Source organism: Pelecanus crispus, chromosome 19 (assembly GCF_030463565.1).
Source record: "Pelecanus crispus isolate bPelCri1 chromosome 19, bPelCri1.pri, whole genome shotgun sequence".
Taxonomy (NCBI): Eukaryota; Metazoa; Chordata; class Aves; order Pelecaniformes; family Pelecanidae; genus Pelecanus; species Pelecanus crispus.
Window position 1 is genome coordinate 696900 of NC_134661.1, and position 17832 is coordinate 714731.

Here is a 17832-nt window from a genome sequence, read left to right on the forward strand (position 1 = left end):
CCTCCATCTGCACCCGCATCCTGCCCCCCACACCCCGCCTCCCCATCCTGCGCCCGCACCTTGCACCGTCCCATGTCCTGCATCCCAAACCCTGCATCTGCATCCCGCATCTCCATCCCACCTCCTGCATCCTGCATCCGCAGCCCCGTCCTGCTGCCAGGACCCCGAGGGCACTAACAAATCCCGATGGTCCCACCAGCCTCACCGGGGACCCCCACCCCACCCAGGGACCCTATGCAATCATAGAATCGTAGAATCGTTGAGGTTGGAAAAGACCTTGAAGATCATCCAGTCCAACCATTAACCTACACTGCCAAGTCCACCACTAAACCAGTTAAGGGGAGAGTAGTGATTTCATATTTCCTGGCTTGGTGGCTGGATTATTTTTTAATGAAAGTAAAACTAGGAATCATTAAGATTGGAAAGGAGCTCTAAGATCATCAGTCCAACCGTCAACCCGACACCCCCATGCCCACTAAACCATGTCCCCAAGTGCCACGTCTGCCCGTTTTTTGAACCCCTCCAGGGATGGGGACTCCCCCACCTCTCTGGGCAGCCTGTTCCAATGCTTGACCACCCTTTCCGTGAAGAAATTTTTCCTAATATCCAATCTAAACCTCCCCTGGTGCAGCTTGAGCCCATTTCCTCTCATCCTATCGCTTGTTCCTTGGGAGAAGAGCCCAACACCCCCTCCCTGCCCCCTCCTGCCAGGAGCTGCAGAGCGATGAGGTCTCCCCTCAGCCTCCTCTTCTCCAGGCTGAACACCCCCAGCTCCCTCAGCCGCTCCCCACCAGCCCTGTGCTCCAGACCCTTCCCCAGCTCCGCTGCCCTTCTCTGGACACGCTCCAGCAACTCAGTGTCCTCCTTCTATTGAGGGGCCCAAAACTGGACACAGCATTTCAGGTGCGGCCTCACCAGCGCCGAGAGCAGGGGGACGATCCCTGCCCCGCTCTGGCTCAGCCCGGGGTCCTTGCTGGGCCATGCTGGGCCATACTGGGCCATGACCCCTATAGATGCTCCCTGGCTGCACCTCATCCCCATCATCCCCGCCCCCAACCACAGGACAACAGCTTCACTGCAATTAAAATCATTTGCAAAGCCGCATCAGCCTCATCCAGTCCTTCCTTCCAGCTCCTTCCCAGCCCCAGCCGGGCGTTTCTCCGGAGCAGGTGTGACATGGGAGAGCGGCGTTCCCAAACCTGCCCGCGCTGGGATGAAGCAGGGAGGCTTCCCCACCCGCAGGGGCTCCGTTGCCCTCCCCGAATCACTGCCCCCGGCACATCTGGCAAGCAGATGTGGCCACGCGGCAAGGCTCTGCCTCCCAGATGGGGGGACGAGCGGCAAAATCCCCGTACGGGATTCAAAAGCCCTGATTTTTCCTTGGAAATTTGCATTTCCCAGCTCGTTGCACGCAGTCCCCATCTCTGGGCGTGCCACAAGATCCCCGTGCACGGCCAGGCCTGTGCCGTGATGCTCTGGGGCTGGACCATCCCGCGTCCTGCACCTCCATCCCGTATCTGCACCCGAAATCCTGCTTCTGCATCCCGTGACCTGCATTTCCCACCCCACATCCTATATCCCACATGTGTCTGTACCCTAAATCCTTCTTCTGCATCCTAAATCCCACTTGTGCATCCCATATCCCACTTCTGCATCCCATGGCCGGCATCTGCATCCCACCTCCTATGCCCCACATCCTGCATCCCACCTCTGCATCCCAAATCCTGCTTCTGCATCCCATGCCCTGTACCTGGCATCCTTCACCCACATCTTGAATCCCGTTTCCCACGTCACCTGTCCTGTATCCCACCCCTGCATCCTAAATTCTGCTTCTGTATCATCCCCTGTTCTGTATTTGCATCCTAAATCCCGCATCTGCCCTCTCATCCCGTGCCCTGTGTCCTGCATCCCACATCTGCACCCAAAATCCTGCTTCTGCAGCCCCTCTCCTGTGGCCTGGTATCCGTGTCATGTGTCCTGTGTCTGGAATCCTGCATCTGCAGCCTAAATCTTCCATCCTGCATTCCATATCCTGCATCTTCAGCCTAAATCCTCCATCCCACATCCTCCATGTTGCATCCCACATCCTGCATTTGCACCCTAAATCCTCCATCCTGCATCCCACATCCTCCTTCCTGCATCCCACATCCTGCATCTGCAGCCTAAATCCTTGATCCTACTTCTGCATCCTAAATCCCACTTCTCCATCTCCTATCCTGCGTTCTGCATCCATGTCCTGTATCCTCCAAGAACCTGTGTCTGCAGCCTAAATCCTCCATCCCACATCCTGTGTCCGCAGCCTAGATCCTGTATCTGCTTCCTAAATCCTGTATTTTTTTCCTAAATCCTGTATCTGCATCCTGAATCCTGCATCTATGTCCTAAATCCTCCATCCCACCTCTGCATCCTGAATCCCCCAGCCTGCATCTACATCCTAAATCCTATGTCCCACATCTGCATCCAAAATCCTCTATCCCGCATCCTACATTTACATCCTAAATCCTGTCCCACATCTGCATGCCACATCCTGCATCTACATCCTAAATCCTGTCCCACATCTGCATCCCAATCCTCTATCCCACATCCCGCATTTACCTCCTAAATCCTGTCCCACATCTGCATCCTGAATCCTACATCCCCCATCTGCATCCAAAATCCTGCATCCCACATCTGCATCTGAAATCCTGCATCCCACATTTACATCCTATGTCCCACATCTGCATCCCGCATATGTCTAAAATCCTCCATCCCACATCTGCATCTGAAATCCTGCATCCCACATTTACATCCTATGTCCCACATCTGCATCCCGCATCTGTCCTAAATCCTCCATCCCACATCTGCATCCTGCATCTGCATCCTAAATCCTCCATCCCACACCCACCATCTGCATCCCAAATCCTCTATCCCACATCCTGCTTTTACATCTTAAATCCTATATCCCGCATCTGCATCCTGCATCCCTCATCTGTATCCTAAACCCTATGTCCCACATCAGCATCCCACATCCCACGTCTGCATCCCAAATCCTCCCTCCCACACCCTCCATCTGCATCCCAAATCCTCTATCCCACATCCCGCTTTTACATCCTAAATCCTATGTCCCGCATCTGCATCCCACATCTAAGTTCTAAATCCTCCATCCCACATCTGCATCCTACACCCCACATCCTGCACCCGTATCCTAAACCCTATGTCCCACATCTGCATCCTGCATCCCATGTCTGCATCCTAAATCCTCCATCCCACACCCTCCATCTGCATCCCAAATCCTCTATCCCACATCCTGCATCTACATCCTAAATCCTATGTCCCACATCCGCATCTCAAATCCTCTATCCCACATCCTGCTTTTACGTCTTAAATCCTGTCCCACATCTGCATCCCGCATCCTGCATCTGCATCCTAAATCCTGTCCCACATCAGCATCCCGCATCCCACATCTGCATCCTAAATCCTCCATTCCACACCCTCCATCTATATCCCAAATCCTCTATCCCACATCCCGCTTTTACATCCTAAATCCTGTGCCATATCTGCATCCCAAATCCTCTATCCCACATCCCACATCTACATCCTAAATCCTGTGTCCCACATCCGCATCCCAAATCCTCTATCCCACATCCCGCTTTTACATCCTAAATCCTGTCCCACAGCTGCATCCCAAATCCTCTATCCCACATCCTGCTTTTACATCTTAAATCCTATATCCCGCATCTGCATCCTGCATCCCTCATCTGTATCCTAAACCCTATATCCCACGTCAGCATCCCGCATCCCACGTCTGCATCCCAAATCCTCCCTCCCACACCCTCCATCTGCATCCCAAATCCTCTATCCCACATCCCGCTTTTACATCCTAAATCCTATGTCCCACATCTGCATCCCAAATCCTCTATCCCACATCCCGCATCTACATCCTAAATCCTATGTCCCACATCTGCATCCCAAATCCTCTATCCCACATCCTGCTTTTACATCCTAAATCCTGTCCCACAGCTGCATCCCAAATCCTCTATCCCACATCCTGCTTTTACATCTTAAACCCTATGTCCCACAGCTGCATCCTGCATCCCTCATCTGTATCCTAAACCCTATATCCCACATCAGCATCCCGCATCCCACGTCTGCATCCCAAATCCTCCCTCCCACCCCCTCCATCTGCATCCCAAATCCTCTATCCCACATCCCGCATCTACATCCTAAATCCTATGTCCCACATCCGCATCCCAAATCCTCTATCCCACATCCCGCTTTTACATCCTAAATCCTGTCCCACAGCTGCATCCCAAATCCTCTATCCCACATCCTGCTTTTACATCTTAAACCCTATGTCCCACAGCTGCATCCTGCATCCCTCATCTGTATCCTAAACCCTATATCCCACATCAGCATCCCGCATCCCACGTCTGCATCCCAAATCCTCCCTCCCACCCCCTCCATCTCCATCCCAAATCCTCCCTCCCACCCCGCGCCCCAACCCCGCGCCCAGGACGCCGCCAGGAAGGCGGAGGCCGGCCGGAATACCCCGCTCCCGCTGGAGCGCCATGAATTTCTGATGAGGGGGGGAAGAAGGCGCCGCGGCCCAGCCGCCCGCCCCGGCGCTGGTGTTGGTTTAAGGCATTTTGCACGCTCCGGTGCCTCTCTGAGAGCGCCTTGTCCCCAGCGGGGCCGCACAATGGGCGCTTTCAGGGAGCCGGCTCCGCAGAACCCCCTTTTTTACCCGGCGAGATCTTCAAATAAATCCTTTTAGCCCCCCTCAAGCCCCCGAAGAGGAAAAGAATCCCCCCTCCGGAGCAAGAAAAAAAAAAACCAAACCCAAAAACCCCCCAAAAAACCCCAAAAAACCAAACCCAAAAACACCCCAGAAAAACTCGAAAAAAATTCTGGTTGAAAATAATTCCCGTGGGAGAACGCAGCCTGGTCAACGCGCGAGGCCGAGGCGGACCGCGAGCGCTGCGCGGTCTCTGCCAAAGCATCCCAGGGGGAAAACGTGCGCCGTGATCCCCCCCCCCCCCACCCAAATAACCCATTTACGGCACGAAATAAGGGGAAAAAAAAAAATCATTCCTTGCGGAAGGGGAGGCTTCTCCCTCGCAGGTGCGACCCACTCGTGCAACGAGTTGTGTCCGGCCTCGCAACGCCCCCAAGCCTCCTTAATTCCCAAGGCATTCCCAAAGCCTTTATATTATTTTTCTTTTTTTTCCCCCCTTAGAAATATAAATTCCTGAGGGGAGTGAACCAGAAACCCCTGTATTCAGCCTAATTATCCCCCCCGGCCGCAATCTGGGATCTCCGGGACAATTAAAAGCGTTTAATCCCGGCTGAAAAGCAAACAAGGTCGGAGGCGGCGTCTTCCTGCTTCCCCCTCGCCCGCTGCCGGGGTCTCGCTCCCTGGCTGCAATATAAATATGCAATTAAAAAATCGCCGCTAATTGCTTGGCCGAAAGGGAGGTTCCATCTGGGGGAAAAAAAAAAAAAAAAAAAGCCGGGGAAAGGGATATTAAAAAAAAAAAACCAACAAAAAAAAACCAGGGCAAACAAGCCAAAAGAGCGTTTTCTACCCCAATAATTAAACGCTGATGCAGCTTTGGGGAGAAATTGCAGCGGCGGCGCGGGGTTTGCACCCTGCGGTGGGGTTTTTTTTTTTTCGGGGGCGGGGGGGGGGATGCTCTTTTTTTGGGGGGGGGGGAGGGGTTAATCCCGGCTCCCCTCTCTCGCTCCAGCGCTAACAACCCCTGGCAGCTCTCCGCTCGTTAGCCCTGCCGAAAAGCAATTAGAGAGGTTGGGAAATGAGGGCAGCCAGGGCGGGAAGGGAGGCGGGGGCAGCCCCCTAAACCTTGGGGGGTGCAACAGCCTGGTGTGGGGCCGCACGGCTTGGCGGAGACCCCGGAGTGGGGATTTACGCTGGCCGAGCAATGCCGCGCCGTCAGTAGGTTTCAGAGTGAACGGCATCGGTGGGGTTCAGCGGGAACGTCGGTAGGTTTCAGAGTGAACGACACCAGCAGGTTTCAGAGTGAACGGCATCGGTGGGGTTCAGCGGGAATGTCGGTAGGTTTCAGAGTGAACGATATCAGCAGGTTTCAGAGTGAACAGCATCAGTGGGGTTCAGCGGGAACGTCGGTAGGTTTCAGAGTGAACAATATCAGCAGGTTTCAGAGTGAACGGCATTGGCAAGTTTCAGCGTGAACGATATCAGTAGGTTTCAGAGTGAACGATATCAGCAGGTTCCAGACTGAACAAGCCCCATGCTCGTTGAGATCCCCCCCCCAAATTAAAAAAAAAATTTAAAAATGCTGTATCGTACCCAAAACGCACCCCAAAATATAGAATAAAGGGGGTTACAGCGCAGAGCAGCCCCCCCCGCCCCCCCGGTGAGGATTTTTGGCCGCAAATCTCCGGGTTTGGGGTAAAACCCCGCTGCAGGTGGGGGCTGGGGGGTTAATTGGGGTAACGAGGCGCAGCGCTGCCGCACCCCCTTTTTTGGGGTGAAAATAAGCTGGGGGGGGGGGGCGAGCAGGAATTGATCCCCGATTGCTATTTTTTATTTAATGCCTTTTTTAATTGCTGCCTTGTGGAGCACCCCGGGACCCCCAGTTTGCATCCCTCCCCCCCAGCACCCTGGGTGCACCCATCAGGCCAGCCCAGCACCCTCCGCCGCCCGCGGCAGGATGGGACCCGGTGCAACCTCCCCCTTGCAGCAAGCGCAGCCGCTTCGGCCCCCCCAGGGCTTTATTGAACCTTTAAAACGCGAAGCGCGTGCGCGCGGTCGCCTTCCCCGCTGTTCGGGTGCTGCCACTGGAGCCCCGCGGGAGGAGGAGGAGGAGGAGGAGGAGGAGGAGGAGGAGGAGGCAGAAGGGGTGCCGGGGGCTCAGGTTGTGGGCACCCAGACTTTCTGGGTGCTGACGACGTCGCTGAGCTTGCCCTTGATTTTCAGGAAATGCCTCTTGAACTCCAGGCCGTCGCCCTGCGCGGGGAGAGGCAGCCGGTTGCGTCGCCTTGCACCTATCCTGCATTGCCTTGCACCCATCCTGCATGGCTTTGCACCCCCTTGCACCCATCCTGCACCCCCCCTTGCACCCATCCTGCATGGCTTTGCACCCCCTTGCACCCATCCTGCACCCCCTTACACCCATCCTGCATGGCTTTGCACCCCCTTGCACCCATCCTGCACCCCCTTGCACCCATCCTGCATGGCTTTGCACCCCCTTGCACCCATCCTGCATCGCCTTGCACCCATCCTGCATGGCTTTGCACCCCCTTGCACCCATCTTGCATCGCCTTGCACCCATCCTGCATGGCTTTGCACCCCCTTGCACCCATCCTGCATCGCCTTGCACCCCCTTGCACCCATCTTGCATTGCCTTGCACCTCTTGCATGTGCTGTGCGCTGCCTTTGCATCACCTTGCACCCATCTTGCATCACCTTGCACCCATTTTGCATTGCCTTGCATCACCTTGCACCTATCTTGCATGGCTTTGCATCACCTTGCACCCATCCTGCGTCGCCTTGCACCCATCCTGCATGGCTTTGCACCACCTTGCACCCATCTTGCATCACCTTGCACCCATCTTGCATCGCCTTGCACCCATCTTGCACGGCTTTGCATCACCTTGCACTCACCATGCACTGCCCTGCAATCTTGCACCCACTTTGCATCGCCTTGCACCCACCTTGCATTGCCTTGCACCTGTTTTGCATTGCCTTGCCCCCCTTGCACGTGCTGTGCTGCCTTTGCATCACCTTGCACCCACCTTGCCTCGCCTTGCACCCACCTTGCATTGCTTTGCATTGCCTTGCACCCGTTTTGCATTGCTCTGCACCCCCTTGCACATGCTGTGCACCACCTTTGCATTGCCTTGCACCCATCTTGCCTGGTCCTGCATCGCCTTGCGCCCAACCTTGCATGGTCCTGCATCACCTTGCATGGTCCTGCATCACCTTGCACCCAACCTTGCATGGTCCCCCGCATCACCTTGCACCCAACCTTGCATGGTCCTGCATCACCTTGCATCACCTTGCATGGTCCTGCATCACCTTGCACCCAACCTTGCATGGTCCTGCATCACCTTGCATCACCTTGCATGGTCCTGCATCACCTTGCACCCAACCTTGCATGGTCCTGCATCACCTTGCATCACCTTGCATGGTCCTGCATCACCTGCACCCACCGTGCATGGTCTTGCACCTACCTCATGCTCACCTTGCACCCACCTTGCATGGTCCTGCACCACCTTGCACCCACCTTGCACAGTCCTGCATCACCTTGCACACACCTTGCACAGTCTTGCACCCACCTTGCATTGTCCTGCATCACCTTGGACACACCTTGCATGGTCCTGCATCACCTTGCACCCACCTTGCATGGTCTTGCATCACCTTGCATGGTCCTGCATCACCTTGCACCCAACCTCACATGGTCTTGCAAGACCCTGCATCACCTTGCAGCCACCGCGCGCCCACCCTGACCCCCCCGCTCACCTTGGAGAGGCGAAAATCCACCAAGATCTTGCTCTCCATCTCCACCAGGTTCACCTTGAAGATGAGTTTGTTGTTCCGCCTGTCCGTGGTCGAGATGGTGACCTGCAGAACGACAGCAGAGGGGGGGCCCCCCGGGGTTATCTGCAGATGCGACGGCGTGGGGGGGTCCCGCCCCACGATTTTAACCCCCGCTCCCTACCTGGTTCGTGCAGCTCTTCTTCCAGCCGTACCCCATCTTCTCACAGACCTCTTGCAGGGCGCGGTAAGAGCCGTCGGCGTCCAGTTTGGTGAAGAAGCGCGTCATCCGCTTCACCAGCCGCTGCCACGGGCTCTGCCGGCCCCCAAAAACCGGTTGCAAAGGTTACAAACCCCGCCAAGGTGCAGCCCCAGCTCTGCAAAATCCCCGCCTTCAGCGGCTAAATATTGCAAAGCTGCACCCCCTGATGGCAAATGCTGCGCATTGCAGCGCCCCGGTTGCAAAGCTGCGTTAGAAACACTGCAAAGTTGCAACCCTGGAGAGTAAAAATACTGCAAAGCAGCAGCCCCGATATTGCAAAGTTGCTCCTTAATACTATAAATACTGCAAAGTTGCTTCTTAATCTTCTAGAGCTAATGCAAAGTTGCATCCCAAACACAATCAATACCACCAAGTTGGACCCCGATGTTACAAATCAGATGCAAAGCTGCGTCCCAAATACTGCAGAGTTGCACCCTGGTCTTGTAAAAGCTGCAAAGTTGCACCCCAAACGCTGCAAAGCCACACCCCGATACTAAAAATCCTGCAAAGCTGCACCCCGAGATGATAAACATTGCAAAGCTGCGTCCCCAGTGTTGCAAAGTTGCATCCTGGTATTACAAACGCTGCAAAGCTGCGCCCTAAACATTGCCAAGCTGCACCCTGATGCTAAAAATCCTGCAAAGCTGCACCCCGAATACTGCAAACTCGCGTCCTGAGCTGGCAAATATTGCAAAGCTGCATCCCCAACACTGCAAAGTTGCTCACCAACATTACATATGCTGCAAAGCTGCATCCCCAATATGCAAAGTTGCACCCAAATACTGCAAACTCATGTCCTGAGCTGGCAAATATTGCAAAGCTGCATCCCCAGTATTGCAAAGTTGCTCGCTAATATTATATACGCTGCAAAGCTGCATCCCCAACACTGCAAAGTTGCACCCCAAATACTAAACTTGCTTCCTGAGCTGGCAAATATTGCAAAGCCACCCCCCCCCAAAACTGCGAAGTTGCACCCCAAATACTGCAAACTCACTTCCTGAGCTGGCAAATATTGCAAAGCCGCATCCCCAACACTGCAAAGGTGCTCGCTAACATTACATATGCTGCAAAGCTGCATCCCCAATACGCAAAGCTGCACCCCAAATACTAAACTTGCATCCTGAGCTGGCAAATATTGCAAAGGTGCACCCCAAATACTGCAAAGTTGCACCCCAAATACTGCAAACTCACTTCCTGAGCTGGCAAATATTGCAAAGTTGCACCCCAAATACTGCAAACTCACATCCTGAGCTGGCAAATATTGCAAAGTTGCATCCCCAACACTGCAAAGTTGCTCGCCAACATTACATATGCTGCAAAGCTGCATCCCCAATATGCAAAGCTGCACCCCAAATAGTAAACTTGCATCCTGAGCTGGCAAATATTGCAAAGCTACACCCCAAATACTGCAGAGTTGCTCGCTAACATTACATATGCTGCAAAGCTGCATCCCCAACACTGCAAAGTTGCACCCCAGATACTAAACTTGTTTCCTGAGCTGGCAAATATTGCAAACCTGCTCCCCGAATACTGCAAACTCGCGTCCTGAGCTGGCAAATATTGTAAAGCCGCATCCCCAACACTGCAAAGTTGCTCGCCAACATTACATATGCTGCAAAGCTGCACCCCCAATACACAAAGCTGCACCCCAAATACTAAACTTGCATCCTGAGCCGGCAAATACTGCAAAGCCGCATCCCCAACGCGGCACGGCTGCCCCCCAAACAGCGCAAGGCTGCACACTGAGCCGGCAAACCTTGTGAAGCCCCCTCCCCCCCGGCTGCGAAGCTGCGCCCCGAGAGGCCAATTGCCGCGCGCCTGCGCCCCAAGCGCCGCGGCCCCCCGAGCGCAGCACCTGCGAGGAGCCCGGCGTGCCCAGGAGCTGGCTGTTGACCAGCATGTGCTCGGGGCAGGTGGGCTGCGAGAAGCTGATGCCCTGCACGAGCTTGTCGATGGTGGCCGCCCCGCTCTCCCAGAGCGCCCCGCCGGTGCCGGGCTCCGGCTGCGACGTGGAGTAGCTCGCCTTCTCCTCGCTGCAAGGCAAGGGGAGAGGGGACGTCAGGGACGCGAGCGCGGGAGGGGCGGCCGGGCTGGGGAGCGCGGAGGGATCTACGGGAATCGCGCCGCTCGGGGGGGTTTTGCGGGGCTTTGGACGGTCGTGCGTACGCAAGCGGGGTAAACGTGGGCTCCTGCGTGGTTGCCACCGAAGCGCCGGCTGGTGAGAACACGGGGAAAGCCCTGCAGCGTGCGAAGGACTGCAAAGTGCAAAGCCTTGCAATGTGTAAAGCTGTGCAACGTGTAAAGCCTGGCGGCGTGTAAAGCCTTGCAACGTGCGAAGGACTGCAAAGAGCAAAGCCTGGCGCTGTGCAAACAACTGCAGCGTGTAAAGGACTGCAAAGCACAAAGCCTGGCACTGTGCAAAGCCCTGCAGTGTGTAAAGCCCTGCAATGTGTAAAGCCCAGTGCACGTAAAACCTTGCAATGTGCAAAGAACTGCAAAGTGCAAAGCCTTGCGCTCTGCAAGGAACTGCAGCGTGCAAAGCCCTGCAACGTGTAAAGCTTGCAAACATGTAAAGCCTGGTGGCGTGTACAGCCTTGCAACGTGCGAAGAACTGCAAAGTACAAAGCCTTGCATTGTGCAAAGCCCTGCAACGTTCAAAGGACTGCAAAGTGCAAAGCCTTGCGCTCTGCAAAGCCCTGCAGTGTGCAAAGCCCTGCAATGTGTAAAGCTTTGCCACGTGTAAAGCCCAGTGGCATGTAGAGCCCTGCAACATGCAAAGAACTGCAGAGTGCAAAGCCTTGCAATGTGCAAAGCCCTGCAACGTGCAAAGAACTGCAAAGCACAAAGCCTTGCAATGTGCAAAGCACAAAGCCTTGCACTGTGCAAAGCCCTGCACCGTGCAAAGGACTGCAAAGCACAAAGCCTTGCACTCTGCAAAGCACAAAGCCTTGCACTGTGCAAAGCCCTGCAACGTGCAAAGGACTGCAAAGCACAAAGCCTTGCAATGTGCAAAGCACAAAGCCTTGCATTGTGCAAAGCCCTGTAACGTGCAAAGGACTGCAAAGCACAAAGCCTTGCAATGTGCAAAGCCCTGCAACGTGCAAAGGACGGCAGAGTGCAAAGCCTTGCAATGTGCAAAGCACAAAGCCTTGCACTCTGCAAAGCCCCACAGTGTGCAAGGCCCCGTGCTGTGCAAAGCCCTGCAACGTGCAAAGACTGCACCGTGCAAAGGACTGCACCGTGCAAAGCCCTGCAACGTGCAAAGGACTGCAGCGTGCAAAGGACTGCAGTGTGCAAAGGACTGCGGCGAGGGGCGCGGAGGGGACCGGAGGCTCACCCGAGCGCGCTCTTCACCGGCGAGAAGTCCGTATCGGAGCGGACGAGCTTGGAGAAGCCGCCGGGCGAGTCGGTGCCCCCCCCCGAGGACCCGCGCGCCCGCTTGACGCCTGCAAAGGGACGAGACACCCAATAACCGCCTCCCCCCCAACCGGGGGGGCCCGAGCGCGTTCCCCGGCGGCCCCTTACCCTTTTTGAGGGGTCTGCTGTACCAGCGGTCCTTCTTGATGTCGGGGATGGTGATCCGCGCCGTCGGGCTCTCCGTCAGGATCTTGTGCAGCAGCGCTGGGGGAGACGGAGCGGGGGAATGGCGACCACCGGCGCGGCGTCAGGTGCCGCCGGGGGCCAGGGGCTTACCTAAAGGTGCCGAGTCGATCTTCTTCCACGGCGGGAGGTAGGTTTTCCGCTCCTTCCAGTCGCTGTATTCCTGGCAGCTATCGCTGGGCTGGTCCCAGGGCAGCTCTGCCGGCGGGGAAGAGCGGCTGCGTTATTGCACCGGCGCAGAGCGGACGGCGAGGGGGGAAATGCAGCTGGGGGGGATTGCACGGAGAGTTTTTGCGAGGAGCGCGGGGCGATGGAGAGCTGTTCTGCGCAGTTTTAACGGGGGGCAACGTGCAAAGATGCGCAGCCTGCCAAGGCGCCGCGACGTGCAAAAGCCCCGCGGCGCACAGAGGGCTGCGGCGCGCGGAGCCCTGCAGCATGCGGAGCCCTGCAGCATGCGGAGCCTTGCAACGTGCAAAACCCTGCAGTGTGCAAAGCCTTGTGGCATGCAAGGCCCTGCAACGTGCAAAGCCCTGCAACATGCAAAACCCTGCAGCGTGCAAAGTCCTGCAACGTGCAAACACCCTGCAGTGTGCAAAGCCTTGTGGCATGCAAGGCCCTGCAACGTGCAAAGCCCTGCAATGTGCAAACAGCGTGCAACATGCAAACACCCTGAAGTGTGCAAAGTCTGTGGCACGCAAGCCCCTGCAACATGCAAAGCCATGCAGTGTGCAAAGCACTGTTGCATGCAAGACCCTGCAACGTGCAAAGCCCTGCAACATGCAAACACCCTGCAGTGTGCAAAGCACTGTGGCATGCCAACACTCTGCAGCGTGCAAACACCCTGCAGCTTCCAAACGCCCCACAGCAAGCAAAAGTATTGCAAGGCGCAAGAGCCCTGCGGCATGCAAACACCCCGCAACGTGCAAACGCCCCGCAACGTGCAAACGCCCCGCAACGTGCAAACGCCCCGCAACGTGCAAACGCCCCGCGGCGCGCAGCAGCACAACAGCGGCACCGACCCCCCACCCCATTTTTTTGTGCAAGGCTGCAGCTCCCGCGTTGCCCCCGCGCCTCCCCGCCTCACGCATCTCCTGCGCGGCCCCTCTGCACCTTCCGCCCCCCTCCGCCTTCCATACATCCCCCCGTTCACCCCCCCCGCGCACGCCGTACGGCCCCCCCGCCTCCCTTCGGCGCCCCGTACGGCCCCTCTGCGCTGCCCGCGTCTCTCCCTATGCATCCCATACATCCCCCTTCCGTGCCGCATACACGCGCCCCTCATACGCGCCCCCTGCACCTCACACCGGCCCCTTCCCCACCTCGTGCACCCCTCCGCGTGCTCCACGCGCCTCCCCGCCACGTTCCGTACATACGGCCCCTATGTGTTCCATACGTACAGCCCCTATGCATTCCATACATACAGCCCCTATGCGTTCCATACGTACGGCCCCTGTGCATTCCATACATACGGCCCCTATGCATTCCATACGTACGGCCCGTATGCATTCCATACGTATGGCCCCTATGCGTTCCATACATACTGCCCCTATGCGATCCATACATACAGCCCCTATGCGTTCCATATGTATGGCCCCTGTGCATTCCATATATACGGCCCCTAAGCGTTCCATATATACGGCCCCTATGCATTCCATACGTGTGGCCCCTATGCATTCTGTATATACGGCCCCTATGCATTCCATACATACGGCCCCTATGTGTTCCATACGTACTGCCCCTATGCGTTCCATACATACGGCCCCTATGCATTCCATACGTACTGCCCCTATGCGTTCCATACATACGGCCCCTATGCATTCCATATGTACGGCCCCTATGCATTCCACATGAACGGCCCCTACGCATTCCACACGTACGGCCCCTACGCATTCCACATATATGGCCCCATGTGTTCCATACATACGGCCCCTATGCGTTCCATACGTATGGCCCCTCCTCCTTTCAGACGCGCCCCCCCCGCCCCCCCCCCGCACGCCCTTCGCACACCCCCCCCCCCCCCCCCGCGTTTCACACGCCCCTCGAGCGCGCCGCGCATCCCGGCACCGTACGCATTCCATAGGTCCCCTTGGCGCCGCAGGCGGCCCACCTCCGGCCAGCATGGCGGTCAGCACCACGCCGCAAGCCCAGACGTCGACGGGCTCAGCCCTGAACTCGGAGCACCGCAGCAGCTCGGGCGCCACGTAGGGCAGGGTGCCGCACATCTTGTTGAGCAGCCGCTCCCGGCCGTTGTGCTTGAAGACGGTGGCCAAGCCGAAATCGGAGATCTTCAGGTTGTCTGGGCCCAAATCCAAATGCAAAACGCAAATTCAAATGCAAAATGCGAATGCAAATGCAACATGCAAATTCAAATGCAAAATGCAAATGTGAAGTGCACATTCGAAATGCCATTTCGAACTGCAAATTCAAAATGTGCATTCAAAATGCATATTTGAAATGCAATTTCAAAATGCAAACTCAAAATGTATATTAGAAATGCAATTTCAAAATGCATATTTGAAATGCAATTCCAAACTGCAATTCCAAACCGCAAACTCCAAAGGCAAACTCCAACTGCAAATTCATCCCCCAAATTCCCAATTCCGGCCCCCGCCCCGCACCTCGCTCGTCCAGCAGCAGGTTCTCCGGCTTCAGGTCGCGGTGGGTGATGCCGATGCTGTGCAGGTAGACCTGGGGACGGAGCGAAGGGTCAGCGCCATGCAGCGCCCGCCGCCACCGCCGCCACCACTGCCGCCACAACTGCCGCCACCGTCACCGCCGCCGCCGCCACCGTCGCCGCCACCATCGCCACCGCCACCACCGCCGCACTCACCACGCCAGCGATCAGCTGCTGGAAGAAACGCTGCGCCTCCGGCTCCGGCATGCCGATGTCCGGCTCTGCACGAGGGGAAGAAGGAGGGGAAGAGCAATTCTCCACCGCGGAGGGATTCATTTTTTCACGCGCCGCTTTCTCTACGCTAGAAAGGGGCCGCACACGGCCGTACCGATGCGGTCGAAGAGCTCGCCGCCGCTGCAGTACTCCAGGAAGAGGTATTGCGTGGCACCTTCCCGCCGGTGCCCGTAGAATTTGACGACGTTCTCGTGGTTGAGCATCTTGTTGATGCAGATTTCCTTCTTGATGTTCTCCGGGCAGTCGGCCGCTCGCTTCATGTCCACGATTTTCACGGCCACGGCTTCCTCGGTGCGGCGGTTGACGGCCAGCTGCACCCTGGGGCCGGCGGGGGGTCAGCGGGGTGCCCGGTGGGCACGAAAACTGGGGATGGAATGCTGCACGCAAGGGGCACGCGAGAGCCAAACAGCGGGCAAGCAGCGGGCGCGTGATGGCCGGGCGGTGGGCACCTAAGGGGCAACCAACTGCCGAGCAGCAGGCACGTAGTGGGCACGCAAGGGGCGTGTGATGGCTGAGCAGCGGGCAAGCAGCAGGCGCATGAGGGGCACGCGATGGGCAAGCAGGGGGCAAGCAGGGGACAAGCAGTGGGCAAGCAGCGGGCACATGAGGGGCACGTGAGTGGCACACAGTGGGCAAGCAGGGGACAAACAGTGGGCAAGCAGCAGGCACACGAGGGGCACGCAATGGGCAAGCAGTGGGCAAGCAGTGGGCAAGCAGGGGACAAGCAGTGGGCACATGAGGGGCACGCAATGGACAAGCAGTGGGCAAGCAGGGGACAAGCAGTGGGCAAGCAGCGGGCACATGAGGGGCACGCAATGGGCAAACAGTGGGCACACGAGGGGCATGCAATGGGCAAGCAGTGGGCAAGCATGGGACAAGCAGTGGGCAAGCAGCGGGCACACGAGGGGCACGCAATGGGCAAGCAGTGGGCACACAAGGGGCGTGCAATGGCTGAGCAGCGGGCAAGCAGTGGGCAAGCAGGGGGCACAGGAGCAACAAGCAGTGGGCACGCAGCGGGCAAGCAGGGGGCAAGCAGTGCGCACATGAGTGGCATGCAATGGAAAAGCAGTGGGCAAGCAGCAGGCACGAGTGGCAAGCAGGGGGCAAGAACCAGGCAAGCAGTGGGCACACGAGTGGCAAGCCGGAGGCAAGCAATGGGCAAGCAGGGGGCAAGCAACAGGCACACAAGGGGCAAGCAGGAGGCAAGCATGGGGCACACAAGGGCACACGATGGGCAAGCAGGGGGCAAGCAAGGGGCACACAAGCAGCATGCAAGGGACATGCAGTGGGCAAGCAGCGGGCACACAAGTGGCAAGCCGGGGGCAAGCAGGGGGCAAGCAGCAGGCACACAAGTAGCAAGCAGGGGGCAAGCAGGGGGCACACAAGGGCACACGAGTGGCAAGCAGTAGGCACGCAATGGGCAAGCAGGGGGCACACAAGCAGCATGCAAGGGACATGCAGTGGGCAAGCAGCAGGCACACGAGTAGCAAGCAGCGGGCATGCAATGGGCAAGCAGTGGGCACGCGATGGGCAAGCAGAGGGCAAACGGGGCACACAAGCAGCATGCAATCGGCAAGCAGGGGGCAATCAGCAGGCACACGAGTGGCAAGCAGGGGGCAAGCAGGGGGCACACAAGGGCACACGATGGGCAAGCAGGGGGCAAGCAGCGGGCACACAAGTGGCAAGCAGTGGGCAAGCAGGGGGCACACGATAGGCAAGCAGGGGGCACACAAGCAGCAAGCAATGGGCAAGCAGTGGGCAAGCAGGGGGCAAGTAGCAGGCACACGAGTGGCAAGCAGTGGGCAAGCAGGGGGCACATGATGGGCATGCGATGGGCAAGCAGGGGGCAAGCAGCAGGCACACGAGTGGCAAGCCATGGGCAAGCAGGGGGCACATGATGGGCATGCGATGGGCAAGCAGGGGGCAAGCAGCAGGCACACGAGTGGCAAGCCGTGGGCAAGCAGGGGGCACATGATGGGCATGCGATGGGCAAGCAGGGGGCAAGCAGCAGGCACACGAGTGGCAAGCCGGGGGCAAGCAGCAGGCACACGAGTGGCAAGCCGGGGGCAAGCAGGGGGCAAGCAGCAGGCACACGAGTGGCAAGCCGGGGGCAAGCAGGGGGCAAGCAGCAGGCACACGAGTGGCAAGCCGGGGGCAAGCAGGGGGCAAGCAGCAGGCACACGAGTGGCAAGCCGGGGGCAAGCAGGGGGCAAGCAGCAGGCACACGAGTGGCAAGCCGGGGGCAAGCAGGGGGCACACAAGGGCACGCGATGGGCAAGCAGGGGCAAGCAGCAGGCACACGAGTGGCAAGCAGCGGGCAAGCAGGGGGCACAGGAGCGGCCCAGGGTGGCGAGCGGCCAAGCCGCGGGTGCGCAAGCAGCAGAGGCGGGGGCGGGGGGGCCGCGCAAAATCCGCCCCAAATCCGCGCAAAGCCCCCCCCCGCACTCACTCCCCGTAGGCGCCTTCGCCCAGCGTCTGCACCAGGTCCCAGTCCCGCACGAACGGCACCGGCCCCGCCATCCCCGCTCCCGCCACGCCGCCCCTTCCCGCCGGCGCCACCGCGCCCCG

At 57.8% G+C, this 17832-nt stretch overlaps 1 protein-coding gene across 2 annotated transcripts; it reads right to left on the reverse strand.

Moving 5' to 3' along the window:
• Positions 1–6871: 6871 nt before the first annotated feature.
• Positions 6872–17784, reverse strand: CHEK1 (checkpoint kinase 1). Of its 2 annotated transcripts, XM_075723338.1 has the most exons (12): positions 17714–17784; positions 15359–15582; positions 15187–15251; positions 14975–15044; positions 14464–14652; positions 12453–12557; positions 12285–12380; positions 12097–12205; positions 10615–10792; positions 8682–8813; positions 8483–8584; positions 6872–6967 (listed from the first exon to the last, which is right to left on the reverse strand). In XM_075723338.1, the coding sequence occupies exons 1-12, from the start codon at positions 17782–17784 to the stop codon at positions 6872–6874; spliced, it is 1437 nt and encodes a 478-aa protein (XP_075579453.1). The 2 variants fall into 2 exon arrangements, with proteins under 2 accessions (XP_075579453.1, XP_075579454.1); XM_075723339.1 differs by lacking the exon at positions 8483–8584.
• Positions 17785–17832: the final 48 nt, after the last annotated feature.

Coding starts and splice junctions, on each gene's coding strand:
- CHEK1 (XM_075723338.1), bottom strand. CDS start 17,784: ATGGCGGGGCCGGTGCCGTTCGTGCGGGACTGGGACCTGGTGCAGACG. Junction 14,653..14,974: donor CCTGCTGCTGGACGAGCGAG/GTGCGGGGCGGG, acceptor ATTTGGGCCCAG/ACAACCTGAAGATCTCCGAT. Junction 12,558..14,463: donor GACCGCCATGCTGGCCGGAG/GTGGGCCGCCTG, acceptor CCCCGCCGGCAG/AGCTGCCCTGGGACCAGCCC.